This window comes from Ranitomeya imitator, chromosome 6 (assembly GCF_032444005.1).
Source record: "Ranitomeya imitator isolate aRanImi1 chromosome 6, aRanImi1.pri, whole genome shotgun sequence".
NCBI lineage: Eukaryota > Metazoa > Chordata > Amphibia > Anura > Dendrobatidae > Ranitomeya > Ranitomeya imitator.
The window spans coordinates 498,818,009-498,842,490 of NC_091287.1; the positions used below are offsets into that span (position 1 = coordinate 498,818,009).

The 24,482-nt window shown below is 45.0% G+C and overlaps 1 protein-coding gene across 2 annotated transcripts; it reads right to left on the reverse strand.

The window, feature by feature from the left end:
• Positions 1-1,046: 1,046 nt before the first annotated feature.
• DPY19L4 (dpy-19 like 4) lies at positions 1,047-21,369 on the reverse strand. 2 transcript variants are annotated; one of them, XM_069731693.1, is made up of 20 exons: positions 21,302-21,369; positions 20,302-20,421; positions 19,825-19,938; positions 18,728-18,852; positions 16,824-16,914; positions 16,246-16,367; positions 13,725-13,867; positions 11,741-11,864; positions 11,532-11,666; positions 10,566-10,697; positions 9,868-9,966; positions 9,572-9,642; positions 9,325-9,483; positions 8,674-8,793; positions 8,473-8,593; positions 7,769-7,825; positions 6,494-6,570; positions 4,256-4,388; positions 2,206-2,364; positions 1,047-1,734 (listed from the first exon to the last, which is right to left on the reverse strand). In XM_069731693.1, the coding sequence occupies exons 2-20, from the start codon at positions 20,306-20,308 to the stop codon at positions 1,570-1,572; spliced, it is 2,154 nt and encodes a 717-aa protein (XP_069587794.1). In that variant the 5' UTR covers positions 20,309-20,421; positions 21,302-21,369; the 3' UTR covers positions 1,047-1,569. The 2 variants fall into 2 exon arrangements, with proteins under 2 accessions (XP_069587794.1, XP_069587795.1); XM_069731694.1 differs by lacking the exon at positions 7,769-7,825.
• Positions 21,370-24,482: the final 3,113 nt, after the last annotated feature.

A 24,482-nucleotide genomic window follows, 5' to 3' on the forward strand; every position in this document is an offset into this window, starting at 1 on the left:
GGAGCACAAGGTCTGAGGTAAAACCTTCCTATATATGCATGAGTTAGATGACACTACATGGTGAGAAGTGGATTTGCCCAGTTCTGTTACAGGGTTAGCACCGATTACCCTCCCTGAGCCTGTAGACATGCAGCCTCCATCTCTTCTGGTAGGAAGAAGAGACTGCCAGTTATATTTCTCATTTACACCTCCCTACATTAATGAAGCCAGGCTCAAAATGGACGCCGCTTCTACATGGGAGACACCCAGTCTAAGATATTTAGACTGCAGGACTTGAGGGTCCCCCTTGCCTAGTACTCATGAAAATTGGCTTCCTATGTTTCAGACTTTCAGCTCGGCCACAAACTTATGCCATTATGGGGTTCAGAGCCTCCATTCTGGGATAATCCCTTCATATTGGGATTACAGCTCCACCAACCCCCGGTAGCCTCAGGCTCCCTGCATTGCCAGAGTGGTCACCATGGGCTCTGGCTAAAAGCGCCATCTTTGCTGTGCATAGCAACCAATCACAGATCAACTTTAAGTTTACCAAAGCAATTTGAGATATTAAAGCAGAGCTGTGATTGGTTGCTTTGGGCTACTTTTGTTTAGTCAATTTAATAATTTAGTTGTGTCATTTAAACACCGAGTTTGTCTCGTCATTATTCGGAGAGTCTTCACAGAATGGTTTCATAATAGTTCAGGAACTTCTGCTACAAGAGCCCTCTAGTACAAGGGTGCAGTTAATTTTCCATGAGGGGGCTATGAGTGACGTGAAGGGTAGAAATATCTGCTCAATACTATATTTAAGCAGAAGTTAGCTGACAGCCCCCCCCCAAAAAAAAACACCTATCTATATCTCAAGACCGGCATTTCCTGCAGGAATTACTCAGTCTTAGATCTTCAGCGGTACTTGAACCACAAAGTAAAAAAAAAAAAAAAAACAAAAAAAAAACCCACCAGCTATAGAGTGCGTCGACTTGTTCTACACCAAGCATTATTAATCGTGTCAGACCAATGTGCCCACGATTAACACCATAAGAAGGATAAAAAAAAAAAAGAAAAAGTTTCTATAAAAGATGATCTTTATTTTGCACAGCAAATACATTCTTCCCCAGTATTCAGCTACATGTCTGCAGGTATGGAACCATATATAAACCACATGAGTAACAGTTAACAGATGTTTCTGCTCCCATTTTCTTTGGAATTCGTGTCCCTTCACAATCTGGCAAGGTCAATACCAAGTGCAGTGTTCAGACAAGACACCTTCCATAAAGTATGGCAGTACTTAGTGAATGTTAATACATTTCCAGGAAGAATACCAGAGGACCTGAATGATGCATAGAAAACACACTGGTTTACAGTTTCATGGGCAATAGACAGAACATCAGCTTAAAAAAGGGTTATAAAAAAGAAAGTTTTTGCACAAGGTAAAAAAAAATTGTCGTCAAGTAAAATGAATTCCATCAGGACCATCTTTGGGCTTTTTTGGTTTAGGCTCCTTAGTGGAGGGTCATATATTCAATGATATCAGGCGTCAATGTTCTGCAGGAAGGGGAGGTCCGGCACTGGTGGTCCTCCGTCTGATGCTCAGGATTTGAAAGCAATGACAGCGTTGATTTTATATATGAAGTAGGACCTGTTCCAGTACACCCGGGTGAAGTAGTTCACATACGGCGGACGGTTAAATTTGATTTCCTGGCAGAATCGTTCATATTGCGAGAAGGAATAGACATGCCCATCTTCAGTTTCCACCTGTCAAAACAGGGAAAAATGTGAATGATCACAGCAGAGACTTAGCCCAGAACTCTAGGGGTGCTTATTGGTATCAATATAGCCATATAAAAAGGCTCTGGGTTGAGTAACAGAACATTTTATGGTTAAAAACAAACTGTCCCGCTGAAGCTGTTCAAACAAACCCCAATTTAGGTTAAGGATTCTAAGATAATGAACAGTGAGCAAATCCAAGTTGTGGTGGTTCTGCTTGCACCTTTCCCTATACTTTTAAATGAAGCCGTCAATCCTTTTAAACCCTCCAGAAGCTATGAGACGTGCACAGCAAGAATATACAGCTTATTCCCCCTATGGTTGAACATAAAGGTCATTTTTTGCAGTTCTGTTCTGTGCACATATCCTTAAGAGGGGTTTCCAAGTTTAGGATAACATAACAGTTAATGCCAAGTTGACAGGAGGAGGGAGGTGGACCCCCCCCCCCACAAAACTTACATGGTCATTTGCAGTATCCAGCAAGTCTTTTACTCTGCAGTTGTCAATTCTACTCAGATCGTTGCAGACAGATTCTTCAATCACCATGTAGTTTACTTTGTAGGAGGTAAGGATCTTATAGATATCCTCTGCAGACTTCATACTATAGATCTGATACATCTGAGAGGAGACAAAAAGTTTCATGAATTGTCCCCCTTAATTTTATGTCATCATAATGTAGGTTTAACACAATAAGCCAGAATATAGAGGTTGTTTTCTGTAGAACACCTGACTTTCTGGAGGACTTGTGTGACCATATAATACATGGTTCTCATTTCCATAATGTTGGTGGAATGCCTGCATTAATCCTATGACTACATGATCAGTAATTTCCTGCCAGCAGGGCTGTGGAGTCGTAAGCCAAACCTCCGACTCAATTTCCATGACTCCACAGCGCTGCCTGCCAGGCACAATCCTTTCCAAGAGGCTATAGCATGTCTCCACTACTGGTATATAACATTAGGGCTTTGTTACAGAACCCCCCAGCACCAAGAATGTTATGCAGTATATGTATGTATAATAGTTTCCATGTGAAATGCATCAGTCCACAGGCTGCGCCCCTGGACAAGATATTATCTTTCTGACCTCCCCCCACCTTCGTAATTCCCACAGTAAATATCGGCAGGCTCCGGCCCCCTGCGGCTATTGTAATGTATGTCTGGCCTGCTGTTTTTCTATTGGCCTGCCCTGTGTATCTGTTATATATTCTGTGTGCTGTAAATAAAGGGTGTTCTTAGACTGGCAATACGTGGAGAAGCAGTCTGCTTTTATATGCTCTCATGTAATCAAGAAATTCCTGCCAGCGTCCTTCATTCAGAATCCAGCAAAAGCAGAGTGGACCTCCTGAAACATGGGGTGGTACTGAAAGGTACCCCAGCTTGGTAGACCCCGTTACAGGCTTATTGTTTTTGTTTTCCAACTTCAAAAGTTTCTTGAAGAAACTTCTCTCCATGTGACTTCTGCAAAAATAAAGCTTAATTATTGTAGAGTGAAAAGTTCTGCAACTTAATATAACTTATAGTTCACACTTGTTTGCGGTTACCAAGTGGTACATTTGATTTCCATTCAAAAGACAGATACTCATTAGGCCATGTTCACGCTTTCTTGCAGAGCTTACTGCAAACATTCAGGGAAAGAAAAAAAAAAAAAAAAAAAAAGCCATCAGCCATTGTACCCGACTCCCCTACATAGGAGTTGTTGCTCTGCCAATTGTGCATGTTCTTAAGGCCATGTGCACACGTATTCTAGGTCCACTGGATTTTTTTTCAGCGGAAAACCGCTGTGGTTTTCCATAGGGGCAGTTGTGTGGAATCTGCAGCATGTCAATACTGTCTGCGGAATGTAAACCGCCGCGTTTCCGTGCGTTTTTTCCACAGCATGTGAACAGCTTTTTTGGTTTCCCATAGGTTTACATTGAACTGTAAACTCAAGGGAAACTGCTGCAGAAACGCAGCAAAATTTGCATCGTGTGCACAGCCTTATGTGCACACGTTGCAGATTAAGCTTTGGAATTTCTGGTGTGGATTCTGCCTCTCCTGGCAGAAAACGAACCTGTGGATTTGATGCGTTTGTGCATTTTTGCTCCGGTTTTCTTGCGGATTTGCTGTGTTTTTTTATGCCTGGGGTCTTCTATAATGGAATGGGTACAAAAACGCTGCAGATTCACAAAAGAGTAGCGACATGCTACTTCTCTTAAACCGCAGCGTTTCTGCAAAGTATACACAGCATTTTTTCTCATTGATTTACATTGTACTATAAATCAATTGTGGATCTGCAGTGTTTCTGCACCGCAAAAAACGCTATATAGCCCTAGAGTCACTGCCAGGGATCTATGGACAAAAGAATCTCCAGTCTGAAATAAGACAGGGTGGATCCTTAGCCGTCATAAATTGTAGAGTTGGGGCACCCCTCCATACATAAGGTTGTCAGCTGTACCTGTAGATATTGGTGGGTTTGAGAAAGTCTAATGCTTGTGGGCCTGAAAGATGCAAAAAGGTAAAATTCAAATTACCTGTTCATTTCGCCTCATTAGCTCTTCATCGCTGTATACCGGTAAGCTGGCCACCATCCGTCCAGTGCAGAGCTTTATATCCCCCATCAGGAGAGGGCTGGCAGCAATCACTGCTTTTTTGGGAGTCTGGCTTCTAGTGAGAAGAACAGGTGTCAGAGCTTCAGGACTCGCCTCACAAGAAAGTCATTTACTGTTTCTATTCCATAGAGATGCAATAACCTGTTTATTTTCCACACTATTAGATGGATTCATAATGTTGTGCATCATTGGGGAGAATATGGGAAGTGTGTTGGGGGGGGTTAAAAATAAACTGCAGTTGGATTGAATTAACCCCTTAGTGACTGGGTCAAGTTTTTCAAGGCTGGCCATTGTCATTTTAAGTTGTAATAACTCTAGAGAACACAACAGATCATTGATTGAGATTGCTAATGGTAGATTTATGCCAATAGTGTTTGTTTATAAAAATCAGAAGTGTAAAAAAAAGTTAAAAAAATTAGCAATTTTAAAACTTTGATTATCTATTTAATGCAGACAGTCATACAACACAAAATAGTCATTAAACATTTCTCGTCTGCTTTACATGAGCACCATTTGTAAGTTTTTTTTAATTTTGTTAGGATGTTACAAAGTTTAAAATTGTAGCAGTATTTTTTTTTTAAAGGAAATCTACAAAACTTATTTAAAAGCTTATTTAAATTCAGCTGGAGTGACTTTGGTGGACCCATGTTGTAAAATCCTCAAAAGTGAGACTTTTAAAAGAAACAGTACCCCTCTACGTATTCAGAACTACTCTTAGGTAGTTTAGTAAACTAGTCGGGTGCTTTTCGGGAATACAAAGTGGCAGGAAGGATAAATGATTACCACCTAGAAGGTTGCAACCTTCTGAATAGTCTACTGTAGCCGACAGGCTCTGAAGGTTGTGCATTGCCATCACAAGCATGATGACTACACAATAGATCTCAGGGTGCCGATGGGGTTAGAGAGGAATCACCAACCACCATTTACATCACAATCTAAGGGTACCGTCACACTATACGATTTACCAACGATCACGACCAGCGATATGACCTGGCCGTGATCGTTGGTAAGTCGTTGTGTGGTCGCTGGAGAGCTGTCACACAGGCAGCTCTCCAACGATGCCGAGGTCCCTGGGTAACCATCGGGTTACTAAGCGCAGGACCGTGCTTAGTAACCTGATGTTTACCCTGGTTACCAGCGTAAAAAAAACAAACAAACAGTACATACTTACATTCCGGTGTCTGTCCCTTGCCGTCTGCTTCCCGCCTGCTTCCTGCACTCACTGACTGCCGGCCGTAAAGTGAAAGCACAGCGGTGACGTCACCACTGTGCTCCGCTTTCACTTTACGGCCGGCAGTCAGTGAGTGCGGGAAGCAGATGGCAAGGGACCTGACGGACACTGGAATGTAAGTATGTACCGTTTTTTTTACATTTACGCTGGTAACCAGGGTAAACATTGGGTTACTAAGCGCGGCCCTGCGCTTAGTAACCTGATGTTTACCCTGGTTACAAGCGAACGCATCGCTGGATCGGTGACACACACACAGATCTAGCGATGACAGCGGGAGATCCAGCGACGAAAGAATGTTCCAAATGATCTGCTACGACGTACGATTCTCAGCAGGATCCCTGATGCGTGTCAGACACAGCGATATCGTAACGATATCGCTGGAACATCACGAATCGTACCGTCGTAGCGACAAAAGTGCCACTGTGTGACGGTACCCTAAGGTTAAAAAGCCATGGTTGGTGCCAAAACCAATCAAGGCTGATACAGAGAGGTGTCAGCTATAGTGTACAGTCAGCTACTGCTGCTGCATTTTCACCAGTCAGGGGATTCCATTGTCTGATGTGAGGTCAGTAAAAAAAGATGTATTGTGGTTACTAAGGGGTTAATACACTGCAGGTACACAGCCTTTAAAATCCATTCAACTTTGATGGGGATTGTCATAAGATAGCCAAGGAGGAAGGAAAAAAGTAGTTAAGACATGGCTCCTGATTAATTCTCTGTTAACCAGCTCTGTAGCCAGTGAACAACACAGCCTACAGAAGGCAAAATGTGACAGACTTAGAGAATGTTAATTGCAAACATTTTAACCCAAAACAAGACACATGGTGCACCTTGATGGTCCCCAAAGGCTAGCATTTGAGCACCAGCTGAAGTTTACACTCCACTGTCCGGCTGCACGTGGCCGACATGCCTCCTATAGCTAGACTTACTTTATCCAATACATGGCCCCCATAGTGTCCGACTTGTATTCCAGCTCTGACAGTTCATTAGCCATCCTGGGTAGGAACTGCAGAAGATACAGAGTGTTAGAAGCCATGTGAGGCCAACATGATCACAGGAGGGGCAACATGGAAAGATTCCCCCACCAACCTTGTCCATTGTACAGCTTTGCCTTCGCAATGTGACATGTCCGTGTAATCTGACCATTTGTGGGGTAATCACAAGACTGCTTGACTATATTCAGTGTAAAGCACAGCTTTAAGGGCAGCTTGTTTCCAGGATTATTAATCCCCAATAGTCAGAATAGCTCATTAAATTGTCAGGATTGCCCTTAGAACTGAGGCTGCTCCTGGACTGCCCAGTTGCATGACCGAGCTTCTGGTCCCTCAAGTTCCTATGGGGGGGGCAGACCATCTGGCTGGATCTGTCCAACTTAGAACGACAGTTCTTTCGAGTTCTAGATCAGCTTTAAAGAACTGCTGTCATTGCCTAGGAAACCTGCCACCATTGGTAAACTACAGAAGTGGCTGGTATGATATATTCACACAAGTGATTGCTACAATGAAGTTCCAGCTTTTCTAGGAAAGCAGTGTTTTTACACTGGCTGATTATATAGATTATAGGCCCTAAAAGTCAGTGGCTGACCATTCCCATCCAGAAGATCAAATTAGAAGCTGAGTGATTTAAAGGCACCTATAATTGGATTATTGGACGCCAGCCTGCCCCCATTAGGCTCCTTTCACACTAGCGTCGGAATCTCCCCGTCGCAGTGCGTCGGGGAGAGATTCCGATGCTAGCGTTTGCTGCATTGCACAATGGGTGCAGCGGATGCATTTTTCTGGCGCATCCGCTGCCCCATTGTAAGGTGCGGGGAGGTGGGGGCGGAGTTCCGGCTGCGCATGCGTGGTCGGAAAAAGCGGTCCGTCAGGAGAAAAAAAAAAAAGTTACATGTAGCGTTTTTCTCCCGATGGTCCGCAAAAGCACGACGCATCCGTCGCTCGACAGATGCGATGTGTGGCAATCTGTCGCAAATGCGTTGTCAATGCAAGTCTATGGGGAAAAAAACGCATCCTGCAAGCACTTTTGCAGGATGTGTTTTTTCTGCAAAACGACGCATTGTGACAGATTGCAGAAGACGCTAGTGTGAAAGTAGCCTTAGCTGTTCATTGCAGCCATTGTATATTGCTAGCATCTCTGTAGTGATAAGTTAACAGAAGCAGATCAGTCCCTATAAAAGTCCCACTGAAGTTTTGCAGTTTTCTTACCTCCCTCCAAAGACTGAAGCCAAGCACAGCAGGGACAATAGCACTTAGCAGAAAGGCCTAGAAAAGGCATGCAAACATGGAAATAAAAAGTTAACAGTAGCAGAAGGAAGATAGTTTAGAGAAAAGAAAAAAAGTTTAATTATATTGGAGGTTGAAACAAGAGTTTACCATCACTACCCGAGTCAAACTTTATAAAGCTATGCAGCCCAAGTATAGGCGACACAAGGGATCTGCATCAAGAACAGAGGGGGTCTGGCACCCAGGAGAGGTAGGGCAAGTCGATGTATCACATCTGTACACGATTGCAATGGTAACAATAAGAGTGGGTGAAGGGATTGCTATAACCAGATCCATCATATTATGGATATCCCTTGAGGCATGGATGCCAGACTTTGGTATCACCGCTATAAATTTGACAATTTTTGTAGGAAAAAAAAACATTTTTTTGGGTCACTGCCATGTGTGGTGTGACTCAAGTTGCCCACTACTTTTATATTGATAAACTATTGCCAAGCCATCATTAATACAAGCTTGTAAGCATTAGACAGCAGGGCATCACCTCCAGCAGCAGCCGGAGGTCAGTGTACGAGACATCAGATGGCATTTACAGGGTATAAGCACAAGTTGATTTCTTGATAATGGCCCATAACCAGCACCTGATGGTGGCAGCTCAGTACATACTATAAGCAACATTACATACTCACCAGCATAACCGGATTGACAGTTCTCACACGAAGCCACTTAAAAAGAGTTATCCAGAGTGCTGGAGAACAAACACCAAAACCAGCGATGACACAGACATAAGGGGTCCATAGGCACTTCAGTCTAAAAAGAGAGATAGGTCACAATCTGGAGTTGTGTATAACATATAGCCCATAGTTTAGAAGTTTTGGAAAGTTGCTCACCCCTCAAAGTTCTGGGCCAATAAACCAATGATAAGACTTTGGATGACATGATAGATGACCTCTGGCCTTTCACCAACTCTGCCTTCCTCAGGAGTAATCTCACGACTGACTGGATCGCCACTGAATGCAAAAGCAAACCATAATGACCCCCCAAAGAATAAAAATCACCCATATTTAATCTTGAACTGGTGAAAGCCATGATTAGAGCAGAAATTTTACAGCTTTCAATGGATTGATATGACATGGCAGCACAAGGTTATTGATTGGGAGGGGTGGTGGATCTGCCAATTTGTATACTTACTGATCTGTTGCATAAAGGAGGTGCTTGGCTGACAGCTGCAAAATATGCATTAAGCTTTATTTATAAGGTTCTCATGCTAAATATTAGAAATAAGTCAGAGTGACATCAGCTTCTCTAACCTCAGGGATCAGTACCTAAAGCCTTTCCTGAAGTGACAGGGAGAACTCCTGACATGCCTGCCAAGACTCCTGACATGCCAGCCATTCAAATAATGCACAATGGTCCTTAATCCTGACATATGCATTGGGCTTAGAGCGCATGACCTATCTAGACATCTGGAAGAGCCAGAATGTTACAACCTAACAGGTTTTTTGTAAAAGGGTATACAAAAAAAATAAAAAATTACCCACCGAAACCTTTTATGTAGTCCCTGAGCCATGGAGATTAGGCATATAATTAAGACCACAATGTAAACCGGTAAAAGTGAAGACTGTGTGAGCCTTAAGATGCAGTCATGGGAAAGTGGCTGAAATGATTTCTGACATAGCAGCCAGTTCTCTGTGAAGTTCCTGCGCAAGACAAAAGTAGTAAAGTTGCAGTGGATTCTTCAATTTTTTTTTAATTTTTTTATTTTGGCTCTTTATTTCAATAGCCTACTTGGTCATTTTCAGTCCAACTTTAACCTTCACAGCTTGCAGGACTGGATTTCCTGTATGAGTAACAAAATTCTGAAAAACAAAAACTACAGTTGATTAGCCGGCAGTGGGAGACATGGATATGAAAAATGCGTAGTCTTTGTACGACAACCAGTAAGTTCATGGGCTGTGTCCGATATCACAGCTCATTGCCAAATCAAAATAAGTGGGACTAGAGTATGATTTGCAGTCACAGCCTGACAGTAGAGTAGACCCTTTAGCAAAACCATGGAGAACTCCCAACAGCACGGTACTTACCCCTATTAAGAGGTTCAGGTATGCTGCAAGAATAAATTGAGAACAAAAAAACATGATTGACAGCATTTTGGCTTGGAAGGTCCAGTGAGTCACTGTGCCCTGTGAGATAGAGAAATAACATTTACATCTTTTCTTAAAGTGATTAGTTTGTGCACAGAAACAGTTAGCGATTTGCCATCTGCATAGGTCTTATTGTGTACACTGCCTGTGTGGCCAGTAGCACCGCTATGTAGTTAATCCACACTGGAAGTAGTAATGAGGTACAGCAGGAGAGACCCTCATATTGCAGCCTGCCAGTTCCTCCCAATAATAGATGTGAGGTCTGGCCAAGTCTTCCCTAGCTCATGTGTCACAGCTCCATTGCTGAACCAATACCCACAAAACATGTCCTCTCATACATGTGGAGGGTGCAAAACTTCCTCCTCTTCCGAGAGACTCTGCAGGATTCTAGATTCTTCACACCCCGTGATCTGCCCTCTGAAGGCTTAAATGCTTTACTCCCTCTCCAGACTGCATTCTAACTGGCTGTCTCAAAGCAGACCCATCATGGGAGGTGGGAAGGGAAGCAGTTTGTGTTAAAATATAAAGCATTTAATAAAAAGGAAAAAAAATGGCAGATGTTCTTTACATTCATAAGAAGCCACTGTGAAGGAGACCCAACAGTTCATGGCCTTTAACAGAAGTTCCTAATAGGTTACCTTAAGGCATTGTCCAATCATGAGAGCTGCTACAAGGCTTAATAGAGGTGATGTCAGCAGCGCTGAGGTTCTAGACGTAAACAAGTAGCCCAAATACACAGCGGCCAAGTACATTTTGTATAAGTCGAAAACCTGCAAAACAAAGTTAGTCAAAATTTATATTCTCCATGTGATTATAGTATTTTCTCAAGTAAAGCGATCTAGTTAATTTTGTTCACACAATGCTTGGACAGGCTCTGGGTGGGAGAGGACAAGTTTGTCCTTGGGGAGATCTAGGCTAGGCCCTCATGCAACCTAATGGAGGTAGCTACCCCTGCAAGTAAATGCCCTCCTTTTTTGCCCTCATAAGCAGCACAACATTACTTGGGGGAAAGCAAGCCACTACAAGGAGAAATAACCCATCTAGTATGGGTTGGCTGGATGGATGAGAAGCTTTTGACCGTGGTCTACAGGGAAAGGCTTCTCCATTTTAGAGGCCACCATGCTGGCATAAGGAGACTTCATTGACAGCCAACACCGAGAGTGACCGCTTCCAAGAGGGTGAAGGAGAGCCTCAATGCATACTCTTCCTCAGGGAGCACTGACTGGCATGAAGGTTTCCATACGCCAGCTTGGTGGTCTCCAAGCATAACAAATGCCCCCCATGAACCGAAAAGGTATTACACCAGCCAACATCTTCATAAGGCCAGCAAGTATGGGTTTGTTTAGTGTCATTCAAGACCAATTATCCCAAGTCATGTGACAAGGCTCATTAAAGAGTCAACATTGACTTGTAGGATTGCTACCTTCCAATAGGTGGCACTAGAGTTCTAGCCCTCTTCCTCTGGAGAGATAGTTTGCATGTTACCCAGAGGAGCATTGCAGCTTTAAGTCTCCTCATCTCAGCACGCTTAGCATGTCGATCTCCACAAGGAGAAACTATACTTCTTGGATATCAAGACTAATTAAAAAACATTCAATTTTTACCTTCATTTTACCGATGAGCGAGAGCCCGTCCAGCAGGCACACAGAGATGGCCTGCACAAAAAGCAGGTAATGGGTGTACTCCCACATGATCATGCTGATATAGGAGGTGGCGCACATCAGCATGTAAACGAAATCCTGCAACAGATACGATGGTCATTAGAGACTGCTTCACTTAGGAAGTTTGGCATCTACAAGTCTGGAACACTTACCGCCAAGAACGATTTACCGTCGTGCCTCAAGTACCAGGTGAGCGCTGCTACTTGAATGGCAAGAAAGGGGAACACCCAGTTCTCCCGCAGTGGAACAGATTCCTCTATCCGTGTGGCATCGGTCCTGCATTAGACACATCATAGATGCAAGAGGGAATGCACCTGACATCAGCCTTCTGTTTTAGCCAGTCCACTGGTATCTACTATACAATTGTCTAAGGGTCACTTCCGTCTGTCTCTCAGATATTCATTGGTCGTGGCCTCTGTCTGTCATGGAATCCATGTCACTGATTGGTCGCAGCAGCCATGACAGGCAGCTGGCGAGACCAATCAGCAATGGCCACAGTCCAATTAGTCCCTCCCCTGCAGTCAGCACCCGCTCCATACTCCCTGCAGTCACCGCTCAGGGTTAATGCCAGCAGAGCAGTTAACTTACCGCTGCTATTAATCCTGTGTGACCAAGTTTTTACTATTGATGCGGCCTATGCAGCGTCAATAGTAAAAACATCTAATGTTAAAATAAAAAGTTATATACTCACCTTTTGCGACACTCTGGTGACCGCTCCATGCAAGCGGCAGGTTCCGGTGCTGTGTATGGGAGAAGGACCTGCCATGACGTCACGGTCATGTGACTGAACTACAAGGGGCCCTCGGAAGGCGAGTATGTTTATTTTTTAAACTGACATACGTGGCTGGGCATTATTCTACGTGGCCATGCATATTCTAGAATACCCGATGTGTTAGAATCGGGCCACCATCTAGTAAATGTATAGTTTGCTATATTTATTGCTAGCTGTGGAATGTATTAGAGGATGTCAGTTTTGTTTAGTGTCTCAGCTGATTTAGGACCACTACAGGAGAGCAATTTGCAAGGAAAAATAAAAATTTACACATGCCAAAAATGAATTTTCCAAGTTACAAACTGAAAAAAAACAAACCACCCAGTTGTGACACCAATTTTGAGTTACATGAGACAGTTTCTTCACTTAAGGGGAAGGGGGGGTTGCTCTCCCTAAGCAGGCAAGATTGTCCCCTTTATTCTGAAAGGCAAAGAGGGGCAATATAAATTTAGATTTAATTTAGACCCTTTATGAAGGCTTAACTATGCAGTTCTTCAGTCTTCAAGACTACCTCTCTAGGTGTCAAAGAACCAAGAAGATGCCAGCATGGACCTTCAGACAGCCCCTGTCTAATAATCCGATTGTGTTGCAGGGGAGTCTGCATGCATACTTAGGAAATTGTATTTAATTGCTGCCGTCGGTGATTACTGCAAGTTTAATGCTGCTGTTATGCAACATCTGACAGGTATGGAGCAGAATCAAGGCATTAATAGTCCCTCCTATGCCTGCTACATGGGGTGTGTGATAGTGACATTGTCATTAGGGCTTACACCAGACTCAATTCATGTACTACACATATGACTTCAGCAGCCTCATTAGTACTGTGCTGTTGACTGAAAAAGTCTTTGCAAAATATTTAGCCATTACAGGACACTAATGTACATGGTTTAGAATTATTGTATTTGTGTACTTTGCTGCCATATTTTGTTCATGTATTACTGTGCTTTACCCATAATACCTTTCCTTCTGCAACTCCTATCTTTCTCAGTGCCATCTTGGACAACACATGCTTCAAGACTGGAGAATCTGTTACCCCTAAATTTGTGCTTCTAATATCAGCTCTAACTTCTACCTCATCTTGGTACTGTAAGTAAAACCTGTTGAATTTATCACTGCATCATCCTTCCTGATGAGCTGCATTTGATGACTCTGGAATAGGGGCACAGGTTAGCGAGTAATGCCATCTGCCATTGCTTATACAGAGATACGTGTTCACATTCCTCAGACACATCTCACCCACATACACAGGATTACATACTGCTGCTTCTATACAAAGAAATTGGGTAGGAGCCAGTCCAATGCTGATACTGTCCATGTATAAAACAGGTGTACAATATTTGATCTAGTGGTCAGTGAGATTGTACCTGTTAATAATAAACCAGCCTGCGGCCAGCAACCCTGCCAGAAAGGTCCCGCTCATAATCCAGCTGGTCACAAACAAGGAAGCCAAATACACTCCTTGCAATCCAAACATCATCCCAAGGTAGAAATAAACTGGATCCACACCCTACAAGATAGAAAGATAAGAAGCAGTGTGAGCGGGTGATACAGTAAGCAACCAAAAATCCTGTAAAATTGTTTCTCAGCCTTCATTGGGTACACAGGAACCATGGGGTGTATATGGCTGCCACTATGCAGAGGAGCTACCTTTGTTCAGTGTACACCCCACCGACTGGTACTAGGTTAATCAGTTAGTGAGAAAGCAGTAGGAGAAGCAACAAGATAGACAACTCAAAACAATAGAACACAGAACGAACAAGAGCTGATAAGACATGAGAGTGCCGTGTCCCCCAATGAAGGCTCCGAGACAGATTTTATGGTAAGCAACCAAAAATCCTGTTCTCCATTGCTTCATTGGGGACACCGGAACCATGGGACGTCCCAAAGCAGTCCCTGGGAGGGAAAAGCCAAAGTCGTTCAGGTTGGAGAACTCAACTGCTGCCTGCAAGATCATTCTACCTAGGCTGACATCTGCTGAGGCATAGGTGTGGACCTTCTCAAATTTGGTTAATGTGTGGATGGAAGACCAAGCTGCCGCTTTGCAACATTGTAGGGCAGATGCCCTATGGTGCACCGCCCAGGAGGCACCCACTGCCCAGGTATAGTGAGCCTTAATCCCAGCCACTATTCTTGACCTGGTAAGCCTCCAAAATTGTAGTTCTGATCAAGAAAACAATTGTAGCCTTGGAGGCCAGCAGGCTTCTTCACACACCATCTGGAGTGACAAAAAGTCTGTCTTCCTAAAGGGGGTGGTCCTAGCCAGATAGACCCTCACTGCCCTGACCAGGTTTAGCTTGTTCAACGAATGCTCCAGAGGATGAGCGGAAGCAGGGCAAAAAAAAAAAAAAAAACCACAATATCCCCATTTAGTTGAAAGGTGGACACCTTGAGAAGGAAGGTGGAGGCTGCAAAACCACCTTATCCTGGTGAAAAGCCAAGAAAGAAGAGCAACAGGAAAGGGCTGCCAACTCTGAAAATTGCCTGATGGAGGTGATGGCCACCAGAAATGCCACTTGCAAGCCAGTGAAACCTATGAGGTTCAAAGAGAGAACCAGATTGAGGGATCCACATGAGTCTGGTACTTGGAGCCACATGCACTACCCCTTGAAGAAAGCTTTTGACCCGAGAGCGTTAGGATACACTCCTCTGGAAAAGAATGGAAAGAGCCGACAAATGACCCTTTAGCGAGCTAGGGGCAAGGCCAGCGTACAGTCCTGCCTGAAGAAATGCCAAAATAGAAGGTAGAGAAAAACAAACAAAAAAAAAAAAAAACAAATAGGCAGGCTGCGATTGGGCCTTCCAGGTTTGATAATAGACCCTGGAAGACCATGGCTTTCTAGCCTGGATCATGGTGTAAATAACCTGATCTGAAAATCCAGATGCCCTTAAAACAGCAGTCTCAACAGCCACTGCTGTGGCATTGTCCGCCTGAACCTGGATTGGTAGACCTGTGTCCCCCAATGAAGCGATAGAGAAGAGGCTGCATCCTATAAAGGGCTTCAGTATTTGTAAACCAAAGTCAGGAGTGGGTGAAAAGTTCAGAAGTGGTGATGTGTTTCTATTACACTTTTCCTTTCCTGATTGTTCCACTTCTGATTTCGGCTTACAAATACCCTAGCTATAATGCTATATAAATATTCTTCTGTCACAGCAGCCCAGGCAGTGATTGACAATATACCCAACCATTAGATACCAGGGATGTTTAGGGTATGTGCACACGTCAGGATTTCTTGCAGAAATTTTCCTGACAAAAACCCAGACATTTCTGCCAGAAATCTGCATGCGTTTTTCCATGCGTTTTTTCCCACCAAATGCATAGAATAGCGGAAAATCTGCAAAATTAATGCACATGCTGCTTTTTTTACTGCGATGTGTTTGTGGGGAAAAAAAAACAAAAAACCATCATATGCAGAATGCATAATGTATGCATTTTTACTGTGAAAAAACCTGAACGTGTGCACATATCCCAACTATACTTTACAGTGGGAGAAACTGATTAAAATGGAATTAAATTGTCAGGAAGGTTATAGAGCCTCCGAGGCACCAGGAATGTCATCATTAGCTGCCTGTGTGACAGGATCATTGGAAAAAAAACACCACCAAGACACCAGACTGGAGATTTATTCCTGGTAATCCAGTGGTTCAACACATGTTATCAAATTCCAAGAACATATTAAGCCAGGGAAATGACACCAGACATGGACCCACTAGATGATCAGGTAAAGACCAGACACCATCGTCTACCTTTGGTACACTGCATTAAGGTGCTGGATTGTTCACAACAGAAGATATAAGGACAAAGTCACTTTCAGGAGAGTTCAGAAATAAGCGATTGACACTACTAGACTGGTGCCCCGTGTAGGACCGATTGTGGATATGACTTACATGCCTCCCCACAACCTCCAACATGATACTGGTAACAATTTCAGGGACCAGGGCCAGCTGCTGCACAGCATTAAGTGTCTTCAAGGGAATGGTTTGGCTGTTGTTGACCAGCTCAAAAATTCCTGGAATGAAAAATGGTATATAAAGCAGTTACATACAGGGAGCCAATACTTTCCTAGGAGCCGCTTGGCTGTATGACTGACCCTAGAACTCCTACACCATGTGTGCATGAAGGCACCAAGTGTTTCATAGACTGATTGCTGCTGAAACCCCCTTGGTGCTCAGCCATGATTGCCAGGGAAAACTTGGCGTCACTCTTTGCAGGTGATCATGCCAAGCGCACCAGACTGGGTGGCCCTTTTCTATGGTTCTCTGCTTTAACAGAAGGGTGGCCAAAAAAAAAAAAAAAAAAAGTTATATTATAATTCTATATATTTTTAGATCTAATGTTACAGAGGGAGGCTCAGCCATCATCTTGCTCTGTGTGGTGAGGCCTGGGAATTAATCCGAGTCTGTCACATGAGGCCCCAGTGGTAGAGCCCTGAAGTCCTACCCTTAGAAAGTGTAAACTCCTGTACCTTTTCTGAGCGATGGTTCCCGCAGCAGGTCCTTATAAAAGGAGTAGTAAACCGCTCCATCTCCATGGACAGTGAGTTCGCTATCAATATCCTGGGAGAAAGTAATGACAAGAATAAATGCATCACTGAATTTTGGAACAAGTTGTTCCATCTAAGAAGATGGAAGCCAGGACTTAGACAACTTTGCAAGACTTCCAGCCCCTGAGCGATACTATGAGGGGGGAACCAGACATTCTAGCATCTCCCAACTCCATGGCAGCAAGTCTTACACAGCTGTCAATATAGTGAGACAGGGAGCATGAGCAGCATGTGAACACAGGCGAGATCTGTGCTGATGCAGGATCGTAGCCCCATGTGGCTACGATCGCTCTGATTTGGACGTTGAAAGTGAAACAGCCAATCAGAGCAATTTGTAGTATTTCAAATATGAAACTTTGAAATTATACAATCCAGACATGGCCAGTGATGCATTATCATCGGCCACGGCTGGAGACCCCGATCCACCCCTGCCTGACAGCGGCAAAAAAAAAAAAAAAAAAAAAGTGTGGAAAAATCTGCAGAGTGGGCACAGCCTTAGGGTTAGGATTAGGGGTGTGTTGGGGTTAGAGTTGAGGGGTTTCCACTGTTTAGGCACATCAGGGGGTCTCCAAACACGACATGGCGCCACCATTGATTCCAGCCAATCTTGCGCTCAAAAAGTCAAATGGTGCTCCCTCACTTCCGAGCCCTGTTATGCACCCAAACAGTGGTTTACCCCCACATATGGGGTATCTGCGTACTCAGGTCAAATTGTGCAGCAACCTTCAGGGTCCAGTTTCTCCTTTTACCCTTAGGAAATTAGATTTAAAAAAAAAAAAAAAAAGTGCTAAAAGATCAGTTTTGGGACTAAAGCGTTAAATGTTCATTTTCATTCCATGTTGCTTCTGCTGCTGTGCAACACCTGAAGGGTTAATAAACTTCTTGAATGGTTTTGAGCACCTTGAGGGGTGCAGTTTAGAATGGTGTCACTTTTGGGTATTTTTAGCCATATAGACCTCTTAAACTGACTTCAAATGTGAGGTGGTCCCAAAAAAAAAAAAAATTTGTAAATTGTTGTAAAAATGAGAAATTGCTGGTCAAATTTAAACCCTCATAACTTCCTAGCAAAAAAAAAGTTTTGTTTCCAAAGTTGTGCTGATGTGCAGTAGACATGTGGGTAATGTTATTTATTAATTATTTTGTGTCACATAACTCTGGTTTAACAAACTAAAACTTCAACATTTGTCAAATTTTTTTTTTTTTTTTTACAAATAAACGCTAAAAATATCAACCTAAATTTACCACTAACATGAAGCCCAGTGTCAAAAAAAAAAAAAACGCAAGGATCCGTTGAAGCGTTCCTGAGTTATTACCTCATGAAGGGACACTGGTCAGAATTGCAAAAAAATGGCCAAGTCATTAAGGTTAAAATAGGCTGGGTCATGAAGGGGTTAATGGCACTGCCGTCAGATTGTTAATCATCACCGCTTTGTACAAAGCCTTGTTTTATACATAATCTTTTCCTTGAAGATCTTGGGGGGGGGGGGGGGGAAAGAAACAAAAAAAAAAAAAAAAAAAAAAAAACAACCTAATGCATGAATTTAGTTGCTGTAGAAAGTACACAACTAATATATAGACATTTCAAACAAAGTTTCCACTTAAAGCTGTGATGGATCCAGTGCCACTTATCAATCTGGAGGACCAGTATGTCTATGCACTAGAGGGGCAGCAGATTGATTTGAGTTACAGCTGTAATACTTCACATGCCCTGTGGGGGTGCTGCATGGAAACTGGAGTCACAGCTGGGCCGACTGTCCCAGAACTAAAATTTTAAAGGACACAGTTGAGTACAGAGCCCCATATAGAGTTCTAAAATGACCACTTACCTTGAGAATGGAAACCCAGGATGTTTTCTTATGGAGGGCAGACAGGTAGACTATATACATCATGCCGATTGTAGCCGTTAAGAGTAAACTAATAAAATGCTTGGAAAGCCAATTCATTAAAACATCTACAAAAGAGGCAGGACAAGGTCAGACATGAGGAGCAGGCGCCTGCATAATACCATGTAGTAAGGAGGGTGAGGCTATGGACAATTAAACTACAACTCCCAGCATGCCCTGACAGTAGTGACACAACAGCTGGAGAACTGCAGGTTCTGACCCCTCATCTACCAGACGCTTCTACATCCAATGCATACTGAAGATTAGTAATCAGCCCCACCGATCAATTCACTCAGTACTCTGCTTCCTCCATCTTCACCGGCCTCTGGGATGGAGGTATAATGCCGGTGGTGCCAGGTATATTGAGGCAGCCGTGCCAGCCGGAGGGACAACTTTTCAGTCTGAAACTAGACCGTTGTGGTGGATAGATTGATGAAGGACTTGGAAGTACTCTGATAGCACACCATGCTAAACCACTTTTACAGAAAAACAAAACAAAATTGTTGTAAATTGTCCAATAGCATTGAGTAGTGGGAAGTATACGAGTTCAATCTGCAATTTTGAAGGATATAGGGTTAAACTCCCCTCACCCACTTAAATGCATGTAGGCTTTTGTAATCGAGTTTCATTAAAGATTCTTGCCCACATGCCTTCTGCAGCCTCTACTTTATTACTGGCTGCAGAGTGAGCTAACTGAGAATCTGTCAGTGAAGGTTTGTTTTTTTTATTTTTATTATTGTGCCTCTCATCTGATTACCACCATCTTCATCTATTACACCAGTAGCCCTGGGGACCCAGCTTCACCCGTGGGAAGCCATACCATCCCTGCTGCCATGGCATCACTCCAGTGGACCCCTTTAAACAGCGTCAGTCACCCCTGACTGAGTACCAAGGTGGCATCACAAACTTTTATTATTCAGCTAACCCCCTTTAACATAAGCGCCCAGGGCCATGGACTGGGTTGCCACGACACATCCCTTAAGTACCAGACCCAGTACCAAGAACCCCACGGCCCTGGTGGACAGCCCATATAACCATACCTCTTGAAAATAGTTCAGCTTCTCCTTCGTCTGGGTCATGTTGTTCGGCATCCTGGGGTTCCGGAGGAGCAGTCCTTACTCTCCGCCTCATCCCTCTCTGCCTCATCCCTTCACCTTAAAGTACAAGTGGAATTAATCATTTACCAGATAACATTGATTGTATCTATCTCTGATCATAAGCCAGTCTCCATGAACCAAGTTCTTCCCTGTGCCAGTGTTCACCAGTAAATTATGACCATGTACTGCAGACATGACTGGCTCTGACCATCCTCATAAGCGACTGCTGCCTGATATTTGCTGCAATGATCAGGTCAGGTTTGCAGACTAGGATCGTGCACATAGATGAGTACTGGTCAGTGTGCTGGCCTTGGGCACAACAGTCTGCGCACTGACCAGTACTCACAGGTCATAGCTTGCACTATCCGGATACATTATTCATCTCAAGATCCGGCCTAGTTCCCATTATCCTGGCCTCACCTTGCATTGTAGCGTCCAGCGACTGCCCGGCAGATCTATGGAGACGCTCAGCGTCAGCCGACACTGCGCTCAATATACAGGGACACAGTGGATAATCCAAGACGATCAGCCCTAGCAGACCTGAATAGTGACAGATAAAGCATTATACACAATGCAGGCGTGTACATTATAGGAATGTGGAGGCAAGAGAGCAAATACGAGAAAGCTGAACTGTGGGAAGGGAGGAATTGCACTTTAGGCAATTGTCTGAGATACGTAGAGGAGAAATACAAGACTGCTCCCTGTGTGCCGTCATCTACAGATCTCATATCCTCCGAGTAGTCAGGGCTCCACGTGCCTCTATTCCCCTGTATACCAGCGAATTCGGACAATATTTGGGTGATGTCCCGGGGCAGCAGAGCGCTCACTGATCCATCACACAGCATCTCCATCTTGGATGGGCATCTCCATCTTGGACATTATGGCATCTCTACAGGCTACATCCCAAGGGTCCGGTCAGTGCAATGCCATCTCAGGATCGGGGGCCACATGTTGCATTGCTGTAAGGGGAGAAGCGGCGCATTCCATTCACTTCTATGGGAGATCACCACTTTCCTGAACTCCCATAGAAGCGAGGAGTGTGACAAACGCGTTCCCCAGAGATGGTCCATGCACTTATCAGACACATGGCGTATCTGGAGGAAGGGTGAGGTGCAGGCATTTAGGGATCTGCAGTGAGCTCATTATGCTGCAGGGGATAAGATTGGGGAAAAGGAAAAAAAATAAATGCACTTCTGAAGAGTTTTAGAAGAGGAAGGCACGAGGACACAGGAAAGATCACAAAGCAGAGTGAAAAAGAAAAAAATGTGATGCTTCAGGAGGGACACTTCTAGGGATAACAGATCTCCCTGGTCAAAAGTCACAGCAAGACTGAGGCTGCAGTGTCACTCCAGCAAGATAAAGTCACTGCACTGGGGACGAAGGGGTTAACCCCCCCCCCCCAGCTGAGGTCCCTCGTTACCAGCTGCAGGTCCTGATCCTCCTGGGCGCTCAGTCCGCGCACAGCACGGAAAGCAGGAAGTAGGCGGCCTCAATCGAGCACCTATGCAGGGATCATTCTGAAAACACTGAGCGCCACTGATCCGGAGAGCGGCGATCTGCTGGAAGGGCTGCCCGGGCTCAGTGCGGCCGGAGAGGAGGGAAACTTGTGTCTGGAGCTCGTATAGAGGAGTCATGTGGACCCTCAGCCAGAGCTTAGCCCCCCATAACTGCACATACGGACCCTCCCTCATGCCCCCCATAACTGCACATACGGACCCTCCCCCCATAACTGCACATACGGACCCTCCCCCCATAACTGCACATACGGACCCTCCCCTCATAACTGCACATACGGACCCTCCCCTCATAACTGCACATACGGACCTCCCCTCATAACTGCACATACGGACCTCCCCTCATAACTGCACATACGGACCTCCCCTCATGCCCCCCATAACTGCACATACGGACCTCCCCTCATGCCCCCCATAACTGCACATACGGACCTCCCCTCATGCCCCCCATAACTGCACATACGGACCTCCCCTCATGCCCCCCATAACTGCACATACGGACCTCCCCTCATGCCCCCCATAACTGCACATACGGACCTCCCCTCATGCCCCCCATAACTGCACATACGGACCTCCCCTCATGCCCCCCATAACTGCACATACGGACCTCCCCTCATGCCCCCCATAACTGCACATACGGACCTCCCCTCATGCCCCCCATAACTGCACATACGGACCTCCCCTCATGCCCCCCATAACTGCACATACGGACCTCCCCTCATGCCCCCCATAACTGCACATACGGACCTCCCCTCATGCCCCCCATAACTGCACATACGGACCTCCCCTCATGCCCCCCATAACTGCACATACGGACCTCCCCTCATGCCCCCCATAACTGCACATACGGACCTCCCCTCATGCCCCCCATAACTGCACATACGGACCTCCCCTCATGCCCCCCATAACTGCACATACGGACCTCCCCTCATGCCCCCCATAACTGCACATACGGACCTCCCCTCATGCCCCCCATAACTGCACATACGGACCTCCCCTCATGCCCCCCATAACTGCACATACGGACCTCCCCTCATGCCCCCCATAACTGCACATACGGACCTCCCCTCATGCCCCCCATAACTGCACATACGGACCTCCCCTCATGCCCCCCATAACTGCACATACGGACCTCCCCTCATGCCCCCCATAACTGCACATACGGACCTCCCCTCATGCCCCCCATAACTGCACATACGGACCTCCCCTCATGCCCCCCATAACTGCACATACGGACCTCCCCTCATGCCCCCCCATAACTGCACATACGGACCTCCCCTCATGCCCCCCCATAACTGCACATACGGACCTCCCCTCATGACCTGCCACTAATTTCTGCCCCTAGCTTGTTTTTTGGGGGGTTACTCTACATTTCCACAACTTTAACTCAATAAGTTATATGCATTTTTTAATATGCAGCATAAACTCATCAAGTGAACATAGCCTTAAAGGGACTCTGTCACCCCCAAAATCGTATATAAGGTAAGCCCACCGTCATCAGGGGCTTATCTACAGCATTCTGGAATGCTGTAGATAAGCCCCCGATGTATCCTCAAAGATGAGAAAAATGGGTTAGATTATACTCACCCAGGGGCGGCCCGGTCCGATAGGCGTCACAGTCCGGGTCCTCCTATCTTATGATGACGTCCTCTTCACGGCACAGCTCCGGTGCAGGCGTACTTTGCCGTTGAGGTGAAAGCAAAGTACTGCAGTAGACAGGCGCCGGGAAAGGTCAGAGAGGCCCAGCACCTACATACTGCAGTACTTTGCCCTCATCAGGGCAGAAAGTACGCCTGCGCCAGAGCATGAAGACAAGAGGACATCATAGAATGGAGATAGGAGGCCCCGGGCCACGACACCCATTGGACCAGACCGCAGCAGGACCGCCACTGGGGGGAGTATAGTCCAACCTCTTTCAGGATACGTCGGGGGCTTATATACAACATTACAGAATGCTGTAGATAAGCCCCTGATGACAGTGGGCTTACCTCATATACAATTTTGGGGATGACAGGTTCCCTTTAATACGGTCATGGACCCCATAGTTTGGTGGATAACCCTGCATCAATTTTATAGTCTGAAATAAAAGAAAAGATATATATGTCTTTAGGCGCCTCAGGGAGAGGAATGTGAACCTGCAATATATAGTGGTAATGGTGGCCTTCAGAATAGTACAAATCTGCCAGCTTACAGCCGGTTTGTGACCCCCATACTAATAAATTAAAGGGGCTGCCCAGTACTCTGCAAGTGCACCCCAGGTAAAGGTCTACATCAAGCCCTACATTAAAATAAGCAATTCAAAGGCCACACCACGCTCCCAACTCCACTTACCAACAAGAAAAGCCACAGTCCTAATGCACTGGAGGATGTAGCCAGCCCCCAGTTATATAGGGCCGAGGCAGCACAGGTGCGAGTACTGATGGACCACCACTCACACTCCTATCACCCATGGGGGAGGGGTGGTTGCTTAGTATTTGGGCCTTTGTATAGGTCCTTGTGGGATGCACTTTCAGGCTATGTGCACACATTCAGGAATTCATGCAGAAAATTCCTGTGGAAATCCGGACATTTCTGCCAGATTTCCGCATGAAATCCGCATGCGTTTTTTTGCGCGTTTTTTTGCGTGTTTTTTCCCGGACATTTCCCAATGCATTAGACAGTGGGAAATCCGCAAAAAAAAACGCAAAATTAATGAACAGGTTCATTATTTTTCCGCAATGCGTTTTTCATGCGGAAAAACGCCCATCATTTACACAGAAATTGCGGTTTTCATTATAAATGATGGGATGCTTAATGTATGCAGATTATTTGCAGTTTTATAGTGTTTTTACAGCGCAAAAACGCTAAAAAAACCGCAAATAATCTGCAAGGTGTGCACATAGCCTCACAGTAAGGCCATGTGCACACGTTGCAGAATGGGGTGCAGAATTTTCTGCACAAAATCCGCATCTGGCAGAAACCGCAGGTGCAAATTTGCCACGGATTTTATGCGGATTTGATGCAGATTTTGTGCGGATTTTCTGCGTTTTTTACCACTGCGGATTTCTATAATGGAAGGGTGCCGAAACGCTGCAGATCCGCACAAAA